This window comes from Melanotaenia boesemani, chromosome 14 (genome assembly GCF_017639745.1).
Source record: "Melanotaenia boesemani isolate fMelBoe1 chromosome 14, fMelBoe1.pri, whole genome shotgun sequence".
Classification (NCBI taxonomy): Eukaryota; Metazoa; Chordata; class Actinopteri; order Atheriniformes; family Melanotaeniidae; genus Melanotaenia; species Melanotaenia boesemani.
Genome location: NC_055695.1, coordinates 11228680 through 11240776, shown reverse-complemented (window position 1 = coordinate 11240776; position 12097 = coordinate 11228680). Strand labels below are relative to the sequence as shown.

The window sequence follows — 12097 nt, the reverse complement described above, 5'->3', positions numbered from 1 at the left end:
AGTATTGTTACATAATGGGTGTATGAGAAATGGTTTTAATGGGAAAGGAATGTAACCAGGACCACCTATCTCTTCAAATTCAGCAGCTGTTTTTATTTGTATCGCATCGTCTTTCAGCACCGCGATTACTGAGGTGGAGAGTCCTAATTACCTCGTATCTGCTTCCCTTTGCCAACATGGAGCACAGCATGGAGTGCTGGAGTGACGACATTAAATAGTGGCCCACAGTTACTGATAAGGACATCTTATCTGGCAATCTCAGAGTCAGTCTGATTTTTATATTAGTTAGACATCAGTCCGTTAATGTAAACTATGGTTCATCTGGCAGAATCTTCTTTTAATAAATGACAATCCACACTTGAATATAAAACACAAATCTCGTTATATGTTATCAAAAGCTGGTAAAGAAATAGTTTCAAACTTTTGTAAAGGCTGTTAGTTTTCTAGTTTGTCAAATATTTTACATGGTTTTACTATCGCTAGTCTTAAGGTTGCAGGACACCATGTATATGATTTGTGTTACTGAACAAATCATTTTAATTTTCTGGTCACAACATTGTTCTTATAAGAGAAAATAATGTTATGTTTCACAATATCTGCCTGTCATTAACAAAAAATCTTTATTTGAGTGTTAAGACCTAGAGTATGCACGTAGTTTTACTCTCAGCAACCTTACAGTTCCTTAACTCCAATAACATTAACTGGTGCAGGGCTACTCAGGACGGCAAACTCACCAGGTCGTAGTTCTTTTGATGGTTCACTTCCATCGTACAGTTCCGGTACGTATTTTCAATTTTAAAACAACAATGGCATCCAGTATGGTTCAGTGTCTTTATTAGCTTGGGGAAGAAAACAAAGAAATAATTCGATCAGCCTCTCATCAACTTGATCCATTAGGTGTTGTTTTTAAAAATGGTGGTTACTACACAAATTCAGAGAGAAGATCCAGAAATCCAGAAACTCGTAATCCTAAACTGACCAATCATAAGGGAGTACTTCCGCATAACTATCTGCATAGCAGGGGTGCACATCAGGTCTGGAATAGGTGCGCGTTGCACCTCCGCGGAGCTACACCGAGCCTACAACGGTGACGCAGACGCCGCTCGAGTATAAATCCACATTTAATATCAGACAGCAGCATTTTTCATAGTCCATTTTATTTGCATTTGCTTTATTTTTTGTGGAAAAAAAAACAAAACTGCAGAACAACTGCTGCATTCAATTATTTTTCCTTAGATGTCTCTCCAGGCTACTGCCTCTTCAAGTGAGCTGTGTCAGAAAACATTTGAAAAGAAGGTTCAGTTTTCTGCAGATCCATGGTTTCTACATGATGTGCAGAACCGCTTTCCAAACTTGCACCTTAGTAAGATTAAAATTTTAAGTCTAGAAGTTTAGACCACACATTTGGTGTAATGCAGATGGGTAGTGTAATGATAAAAAAGAGACCGATGTTATCAACTAGTCAGTTTTGTTGAAGTTGTAATAAAAAGAAATAGAAAATGGCTTAAATATTAACTAAGTGGATTTGTTGGTCTGAATGTAGAGAGAGGATGACAGATAAAAATGCAGGAAAGGTGAGGAGAGAGAGAAAGAGATATGGTGGGAGTACCTTTATATTGTAACCAGTGATGGGAGTAACAGTGTTAAAATAAACAGCATTACTTTTTTTTAGTAACGTGTAATTTCACTAATTTTACCATCCGCTCAGCGCTGTTACTGTTGCTGAGGATAAAACGTTACTGTCAGCACGTTACTATTGTAAGATAAGATTAATTTTTGTTATGGGAGAACATAACTTTCACATCTGTTGGGACTATATTCTGCTACTGCTGTAGTGGAGAGGAGGCGGAGTGATATGGTGGAAACTGGAGAATACATTCAGTGTTTGAGTAGAAGAGATGTTGTGTTCTGTTGTGACCTGGTACAAGTCAAGAATAAAGCAGCATTGTATTCAAGCCAGAAGTTGTCCCCAAATCCAGTTAATAGTTAAAGCTGAAGGTGCAGATATCATTACACAATAATTCTGCACACTGACGCTGTATTCATCTGACCGGGGGCTCAGGAGGAGCCACATAACCTCAGTGATGGTCATGGCAAAATTGGGTAATTTAGTGTGCGCAGCCGAGAAGTACCTTCTATAATTAATGACTTTTTTTTAAAGTAACAAACCCAACACTAACTGTTACAACATAAACTAGACTTTGTTCTCCCCAGTTACTTCTTCCAGCTCATCTGAGAAGATCCCAAGGTGTCCCAGGCCAGCAAAGTGACAAAGCAAAGTGCTGGTCCCTCAGCATGTCCTGATTCTTCCTTGGGATCTCCTCCTGACAGAACGTGCCTGGAATGCCTCACCAGGGAGGCATCCCGGAGGCATCTGGACCAAAAGCCCAAGCCACCTAATCTAGCTCCTCTCAGTGCAAAGAAGCTGTGGCTCTACTCGATCATATTCTTTCGGTCACTGCGCATAGCTTGTGACCATAGGTGAGAGTAGGAATGTAGATCATCTGGTAAAGAGTTTTGCCTCTTGGCCCCTTTCTCACCATAATATATATATATATATATATATATATATATATATATATACAGAGAGAGAGAGAGAGCGAGAGAGAGAGAAAGAATGAGAGGCACATTTTAAGGTTCAAATTAGATCATTTTCTGCTATACTTTATCACAGGATGGTGAACCCAGTATACATTTCTGTTCAATTGTTGGTGGGGTGTGAAAAGTTAAACAGATTATGATAAATGTTTAGGATAAATGGGTTTATTACTCAAGCTGAAGTGAAAGCAATGATGAGGAAAGCAGCCCAAACTGGAAAACTCATTTTAAGAAGCAAAATTAGCTGCCTTTAAATGTTTCAGTAGTTATAAATCTTTCAACATCTTTCTAACTCTGCACGGTGTGTAAGTTGGATGTGATATATAGTAATAAAAATGTAAATGTGTGTCATTTCTAACAGAAGTCAGTGTGCACTTCTTTTTTTTTCTGATCACACATCCACTGACGACTTTTTGAGATTCCCTTCCATGTGCTTTTCTCCCTTGTTTGTTTTGGCTGGTTTGTGTAACCAAAGGCATTTCTGCATACCTAAGATGGGTTTTGGGGTTGAGGGAACTTTCCAGAAGTTTTTTTTTCACAACATTAACACCAATGTTTTCCTGCACATTAAACTCTTAGGTGGCCCACCAGGATGCTTTTTTTTCTAACCACCTTCAGAAAAGATACTGGAGTTAACTTAGCACAATCGTTTGTCTTTGTGTTTTCCTACACTGTGCAATCCAACAACGTCATTCTGAGGTTTTTACAGTGGGTTCTGCAAGGTTTGCCTCTCCAGCATAAGTTCATAATTTGTGTTTAGACTTAAAACCCTAGCAGGGGCATGCAGTGGTGCAGGTTTTACTTGCCTTTTTCCATCTCTCCTGACCATTTAAAGGTCTCTAATGCAATTAGTGAAGTTAGTCAGTTTCAGACCAACTTCAAGATAATATACTTTATGTGTGTTTCTGGCCTCGTCAATATCTTCACCAACAATGTAGGTGCATTTCTCATACACAAGTTTAAAAAAAAACGTTCAGCTTCATGCAGCCACGGGGAAAAGTTGAATTAGGTGTCACAGCTGTGGCAACCACAGAATGCCTTGTAAAACCAGGCTCTGACTATGTGCATCTGAAAACATGATGTTGTTTTACCACATTTTTTCACTCTGTAGGATAAAACCTGGCCCTGATGTAGAACAATAAGTGTTGTTTGATTTATTTCTTTATCCTTGTGTAACACAACACTTTTCCTGTCTTTTGTATCACTCAATGTTCGTCTCACTTGGTCTGTTTTTTAAATTTATCCTAACTTTCCCATTACTGCTCACATTTGTGTTTCCTCCTTTCATCTTACACATGATTTCCATGTCTTCCAGGGCCCTTTTTTATTCGTCTTGATGCTCCCGTGAACAACATTACCACTTCTCTGGGCCACACAGCCGAACTTCACTGCCGCGTATCTGGCAATCCGTTGCCTACTGTCCGCTGGCTGAAGAACGACGCCCCTGTGGTGCAGGAGCCAAGGCGGGTCTCCTATCGTACAATGCCATATGGATCACGTCTTCGTATCCGCAACCTGGACACAACTGACACAGGTTACTTCCAGTGTGTGGCCACGAATTCTGAGGGATCTGTGTCTACAACAGGAGTGCTCTATGTCAAATTTGGTAAGAACAGTTTGGGTCTAATCTATCACCTTGCTGTTATAAATACTTTGAGATTTTGGCTCCTCACAGCAGCACTCATCCCTACTGATTCCTCTTGTATCTGGCAGCTTGCGCAGAGAAAGATCTGGGAGCAATATTGTTTATCCTGTAGTAAAATATCCCCTTGTCTTCTTTTCCAGATCCAGTCCCTACACCTCAGCCAGGAAAGCCCACGTAAGTTGCTTTTCCTCTATCCATTTTTCTCTTTGTCAGTCTGTTCATACTGTACTTATACATAAGAATACAGGAAACTTTGAGAGGAGAGATTAGTGAGAAAATCTCAGACTTCAAATATCAACAGAATTTTATTCAAAAGATTTTTTTTATATACCATTTTACAATTTTTTCTTATGTTTTTGACATTAAAATAAAATAGGAACATGATGAAGACTGGTAAGATTTAGCTAAGCATCTTCTCAATGTCCATAACTGAAACATATCATGCTGACATACTGCCTTATAAAACTGTCTTGAAACGAGAAAACTATTTGTAGAGACGTCATTCATTTTCTAACAATGGCGGTCTATAACTTTCTATTTTACTGGTTCAGGTCTCTTTGGGTTTAAATGATTATTCAGTGAGGTTCTGTACATCCTAAATGTTGCTTTCTGCCTTTTTTTTTCTTTAGAAAGCAAACTAAACGTATTTCACTCCTAAATGGAAGCATAATTTGTTACACAAAGCCTGACAGATTTCTACAGCTGCATGCGTATAAACTGATGCAGTCAGTAGTGCAAAGGTAAAACTGAAGCCATAAGTAAACATAATTGTAACATATTAATAATTAATGTGGCTTGTTATCTTTTTTCACTTATTTTTAACAATGTTAACTCCAATAAACACAATTGAAGACAATCATTAAAAGATAGAAATAAAATCATTCTTGATATGCGCAAGTCAGTCTGCTAGGGTGCGGCTAAAAGATTATTTTTCCTGTTGTTACCACTTTCGAACTGTATTATGATTATGTGGGTTGATCCAGTGGTTTGGAAAATAAAAGCTACAGGCTGCTGTTCATGCAGAACTGTGGTAGTGCCAGGTGGCTTTTTCAGATGACCCAAGTAGTCCAATTGGATTAAAGCTCACAGCTGTGTCTAAAAGAAATTTACTTGTCACACTGTGTGTGACCCTAAAACCAAGCATTAAAATTCTAATACCAAGGCTAAGACTGACTGAAAGTCAGTGGGATGTTGTCAGCACGGCACTTTTATGGTTTTGTTTCTTGATCCTGATTAAAACTCCACATTCCAGGGATGATTTTTGGATATTCCTGTGAGCAGCATGTTCCAATTGTCTAGCCAAGTACAAATAAAAGCAGGAAGAAGTTTTCTACTCAGATATTGAAGCTCACATGGTGCGGATTTGATTGCGGGCTTTTTACACTCAGCTACAGTTTGAAAAGTATGTGAACAGTTATAAACTGATCTGCACACTAGTCATGACGAAGACTCTCACACACAAACATGGCATCTCTTTAGCATCTTGTACACTTATATTTATTGTATTATAAAAAATTGCAATCACTTACAAGACACTAGCATATGACTCAAAATTTTAACCAATGTGTTCCATTAGTTTAATTTCAGAGCAACAATGAAACATTTATCTGCCATCAAGGCTGTAATGAAGTTATTATAATTAAGAATGTCTGCTTCCATCATGTCTCTTTAAAATATTGCTCTCTGAAATGAGCAATAAAAAGACAAAATTACCCACATGTGTCTCTGTGGTTTCTGTTATATAACCTTTAAAAGTCAACCAATTAGTTGCCAGCTGTCTGGAAATATAACAAAAGCCAACCACACACTGATGTCTTAACATTCTCTGAACACTGAATGAAGCAAATCTTTTAGGGTCGCAAATAAAACCAAGTTATGCGCAAAGTTTTTAAGAAATTAATACAGTTATATTCCACCATAATATTTTCATATTTTGTGGCCATAAAAACAGTGCTGTCCATATTAAAATTTAATCTGAGTTTGGCAAGCTTTCTTCGCTTTGTTTTTCTCCACTGTGGTATTGGATAAAACTCTATGAACTCACTCTGTTTGATTCTCAGAGGATTAAAGGATTCAGGAGATGATTTCTAACCCAGTGAGAATATGGCAAGGCTTGCCGCCATGTTCCATGCTGCTCTCTGTGAATCAAAACTGCTGGCACTGAGCAGATAACACACAGTTACAAAAACCACTCACTCTGGACAACTAAATGTGTAGACTTGGACAATGGAGGAGGTTTCTACTCAAACATCTGTTCCTGCCATTCCTTTGTTTTCCTTTGTTTACATGTTTTTTTTTTTTGTTTTTTTTTTCCTGTTCAACTACATTACTGCTTGTTGTGGATGAGACAGTCATCTCACAAGGAAGTCACAGGAGAAATATCAATCCAAAAAAAAGCCAAGAGAATTTTCTGTCACAATAGTTGTGTAAATACTTAAGATAAACACAAATGGAAAGTTGGATTTGGAAGTAAGAAAGGAGGATGTGGTTTTAGTTTTATGTTACATGTTGATTATTGTTGTCAGACCAATATGATTTATGATCGGAGGAAATTTAGCAATATATTACTTTTTATCAAAGGATTTTCAAGTCTTCTAACTGGAATTAAAAAAAAAAAGTTTAATCATGCATTAATTTTGAAACTCCTTAGAACACTCATATGGACATTTTGAAGTAAGCAGAGCTCCTGCTCTTTGGGATTGAACGGAACCACATAAAGTGGCTCAGGCCACACATCGGGAGGAGGCCCAGGGTAAGATATGCTGGAGGGACTAGGTGTCTCAGCATAGTCCCTCCAGCATAATCCCCCCTTAAGAACCCCCTGTGTAACCTGAAAGAAGTGGACCCAGGGGCCCGACCCCGGATAAACAGGGATAGATGAATGGATGGATGGATGGATGGATGGGTGGGTGGGTGGATGGATGGATGGATGGATGGCATAGATGTTAAAATTATTTGTTTTAATTCCAGAGTTATGTTTATGGCATTCTCATAAATAACATTAAATCTATGCGATTTTGTTTTCATGCTCATTTAATCCAACAGAATCTTTTAGACTTTAGATTTTTAAGAATTAAACTCACTGATGCGCTCCTTGGATGTGTCATGTGAGGAATTTGAATAAATTAACATCTCCTTGTTCTTTGTTCCTTGTCAGGTTTTTAAAAACAGTGAGCTCTGAAACCATTACAGTCATTAAAGACTTCATATAAATAGACTGGGGCCTCCTTTGTCGAAGGCAGAACTGTGGCGGCGTTGGGCTGATTGTCACTGCTGGTCATCGTTAGCATCATGCCTGAGTTATTAACTGTAAAGTTAAGGTGGCAGCCGTCAAAAAGACAAGGTCACCTAATGATGACAAGTAATGACCTCTGCCTGCTTACCTCATACTGCAGCTGTTCAAGCATCCTAGCTTCTCTTCCTTGACTCCCAAGTTTTTTGAAAAGACATCTGGTGCAGACGCTTCTTAGTTAATAATTCAAGTATCCTCATTTTCTTTGCAATCCTTTTTTTTTTAATTTTTATTCACATTCCCCAACCTTGCAAACAAAGTGACTTCCATTTTCTTGAAAAAATTATCCACAAATACCTTTTGGGGGAAATTTCTCGCCACCCACCTTGTAGAACCTGCACACAGGATGAAGTTAAGGTCTTCTGTGTTGCCTTTGCTTCAGTCTGTGCTCGGATTTTCATCGTTTCCACGCTGGGTTCAAGTATACACTCTGTGGTGTGCTGAACATTACGGTGTGTGTTCACATATATCCCAAGGGTTAGGTTTTTAAGAGCTGCCGCAGCCTCCCTGAAAGCTGACGGACAGCCTGGAGGGTTCAGCTGATGATCCACACAGCTTGTGATCAGAGAATAATAAACCTTTTGCATCAGCTATAGATTTTGGCGCTAAATTAACATGAGTTGTTCAGTAGTGCATGTTTTTATGATCTTCAAATCCATGAAGGAAAGGCCAACTTAAGTTTACCTTTATCTGGATATTGCAAGTAGAAAAAGCCTGTGGTTGGTTGTTGGTTGTGATTGTGAAAACTTATATACAGTTGGGACTGGATTTTATCCATATGGAGGCCTAGTCGCCAGATAAGGAAGGTGTGTGACTGCATGCCTGTTTATTTCTGCTGTTTTATATGTTCTAGGGTTTAACCTTCTCAAAGCCTTTTGAGCCAAAACCATCCAGTAACTCCATAAATTCAGTCTTTATTAAAGGAATAGTTGGAAATCACACCAGACTGGGTCCAGGTTCTATCAACGTACAGACCATATAATTAGATATGGGAGGTATGTAGCAATGCCTATTTCTGGTGTCTCTCTATTTTTTATTGTTCTTGGATTTCAAAAGGGCAATGCTTTAAGATTTTAAACCCAAAACATTCCACTGAAGTCAAGTCTTAATTGACGGGAAGGGTTTGACATTTTAGGAAGTATATTTGTTTGTCACAAACAAGCCTAAGGTTAGTTCCAAAAATGGGAATCACAGCTAACTAAAGGTTAAGCACAGATAAACAGACAAATCTGTTATTCATGGAGGTCAGGAAAGAAGATGTCAGATGCTCAAGCAAAGACAATCCAAACAAACTGGAGTTCTGTGAAGACAGAAAATTACTAAGAAGTTTGGTGATATGAAGCTGAGCATAGAGGCTGCAGACATGGAAAACCTGACACACAATGCTCTTTAACTGAATCAGCAACTAGTGATTCTGGGTCCTTCTTACTGAACCCAAGTTTTTAATCTGTTTGTGATGATATCCCCAGCTGTCACACCAGTAGCAATTCATTTTGCTTCACCCAGCAATGTTTGCCAGAGCTGGGGTGGTAAGTAACCATAGCGATGAAGACTGGGTAAGGACGTGGATGTGGTGAAAACATTGAAGAACAGTTACAGAAAAGTTTCTGGTGCTCAGTTTAAATTTTGACACTTAGATGAAGGATGCAGTCTTGAAAGAAAAAAAAGAAGAAGATAAAGAAGGGAAAAAGAAAAGTCTTGTTTCCAGATTTAACTAATTAGCACCTTGTATTTTGTTGTTATACTGTGTTTGCCAGGTAACCAGCACAGGCTGGAAGAATCCTGCACATAACCCCTAAGGGGATGTTTCTATGCCTCGTATTTCCTTGCCTCTGTTGTTATTGTAATCTTCTCATTCCATTATTCTTAGACAGAGTCTGTGTTACCTCTGAAATCAGTAAAAGATTCATAGATATGTATAGATATTCCCCATTGTTTTTCCTTTTTCAATTAGCCTTGTCCTGTACAAAAAATGAATACTACTACTTTTACATTCTGCAGTAACAACTACAAGGACAGCTGAAGCTAACCAGCCAGAACAGTTTTGCAATGGTTGCAACAATCCTAGATTCATTCTCAACAGACAACTATTAAAACAGCCTGTAATATAATGGAAAACAAGCTGATTAATTATATTTTAATTTTTGTTTTTTAATAGAATAGTAAATGAAAAAATTATACCCCCCCCCCCCACACACACACACACTCTCTCTCACCATATAATTGAAAGTTTATGTTAAAGTATGAGTAATACAGCTCTGATATCAGCATTTATCACAAACTAATAAGAACATTATTTTATCAGTGCTTCTCCCACATCTCCTTACCTCCTTTTCCTTGCCTCCTGGGAGATTGTTTTCTTTTAACCAAACTAAATTCAGGGTAAAGTGGAAACAGTCTCTCCTGCCAATATTAAACCCCCCCCTAACTTTCCTCATTTCTTTTTAGCTATTTTCCTCTCTGTCTCTTGTGCTGCAATACTTGCTTCATTTTCAGAAAAAGGGTTGTGATTGAGATGGTGGGAGGGTGCAGGGAGTGAAAGAAAAACAGTGTTAGCAAAGTAGGAGGAGGATGGTACCATTAACACTCGAGGGCAACATGTTTTTCTTTGATTCCCGGGTCCTGCAGGGTCGGTGGCGCTCAGATGTGATTAGCTGTGTAAGCTGCTGGGAGGTTTACCTATAAGGTCAGATCAGAGGCAGCTAATAACTGCCACAGTGTGACAGAACAGCCTAAAACAGCCCATATTTAAACGCTTTTTTCTCATGTTTATTTACAGACTTCATTCAGCTGATTCCCTTGGTTAGTTGGCTGCATCAGAAACATTGTAGACTGAACCTAAATTTTAAAGTATTTTAGTTTAAATAACTTTATAAAAACACTATAGCCGACATTGTATGTGTTGTGGGAGTTGTTAAAGTATGATGTGTGGCCAGCAAGCTACAAAAAAAAGCTCCCCTGAGTTTTGCATCAAGCATGATGGTTATAGTTTCCACACACATAGAAAATTAGCATTCATCTGGGCATTTTTTCCTCTTTTCTAAGCTTTGGTCCACAATTAGATTTTTTTTTTTTGTTTGTTTGTTTGGTTTTTTGTTTTTTTTTTCTAGACATCAGTAAAAATCCAAAAGTTAGTAACTAGCTGGTGAATAATGTGAAGAATTAGCAGCTGAACAGTCACGTATTTCCCTCAGCTGTTAGAGAGCAAATAGTGGCCTTGCATGGCCAGTTAAAAATAAATCCAGATGAATGCGAACATGTACATAATATTTACACTGGATATCAGTTTTCAGTTTATCTATATATACTATATGTCCATCTCACTTCTACCATTAAATAAATAATGAGAAATATCCAGTTTAAAGGTGGTGATGGAGTTTTCTTAACAGTTTTGTTTCTGTTTGTCCCAAATGGTTTAATGTCATCGCTTTTTATTACAAAAAAATGATGACTTACTGAATATAGAAGCTCCTAATCTGACAGCAGCCATAAACAGATTTTATGCAACACAGCCGCTGATCCTGGAGTCTCTGTCTGTGTTTATAACAGAGGGGCTCTCTCCTTGTTTGAAAAGATTAATACCGCTACACGCTGGCTGTCGAGGCTGTTTAAATTTCTCCAAACTTTCCCCACCACTTTTCTCTCAGCACTGGCAAAAAAAAAAGCAATTGCAAAAATAGCTGGGGTTTTTTTTTTCTTTTTTTTGTTTGTTTTTTCCCCCCCTCAACTGTGCCTCTTCTTCTCCTTCAGTCAACCCTGTACTGAGGAGTAAAGACTCATTGAGCTTAACAAAGGACAGACTTGCTCTGCTCTGTTTTAACTGGATTTGTCTCTGTCTACACTCCCTGCTCATCCTTGATCTTCTTATCACTTGTTAATATATATATTTTTTTTTAAGCAATAGAAGATTTACAGCATTTTTAGAAGTTCTTCTCATTCATAGATACATCAACCCATTAATTTTTGATGAGGTGGTGTGTCCAAACTTTATGTTAACGTATATTAACATCTATGTAATGCAGCAAAACCTTGTATTTACTTTTGTAAGTTTGCAATTAATTTGCCAGTTGAGATCATGTTTGGGTGTAACTTGAAGACTTGGAGCGATTATTTCAATCAGGTGTGTTTAACTTCGGTATAATATAAACACACATTGAGTACAACGTCTTCCTCAGTTGTGTGAATGGTGAATATGGACCTTGCAGATATGTGTGGCAAGAAAACAACCAGCTGACTGCAGATGGCTCTGTAATTAGCCAGCTGCCAACACACTGGATTACATTTACCTCGGAGCAGATGTGTCGACAATCCAGATACACAGTGTAAGAAGCAAAAAGTATAAAATAAAGGAACAGTTTGAATTTTTATAGACAAGACTGTAGCATGTGTGTCTCACCTCTGTGGTGTGGGCGTTGGCTGACAAATTAGCTTTAGGAAGTAGTTTCCCCAAAGGTGTAATGACTTGAAAATATCACACATAGTTGATCTTAACTCTTGCTCAGGCTTGCTTAAAGATATTCAAAATATACGTGTAAGGCAATCATAATATTTATAGATTGATT

The 12097-nt window shown here is 38.0% G+C and overlaps 1 protein-coding gene across 1 annotated transcript in view; it reads left to right on the top strand.

Annotated features, from left to right (window-relative positions):
* Positions 1-12097, top strand: part of ror1 (receptor tyrosine kinase-like orphan receptor 1) — a 119953-nt gene that overhangs the window by 83629 nt on the left and 24227 nt on the right. The window contains exons 3-4 of the mRNA XM_042007125.1: positions 3914-4204; positions 4384-4417. Coding sequence (XP_041863059.1) covers positions 3914-4204; positions 4384-4417 — 325 coding nt within the window. The remainder of the gene's footprint in view (positions 1-3913; positions 4205-4383; positions 4418-12097) is intronic.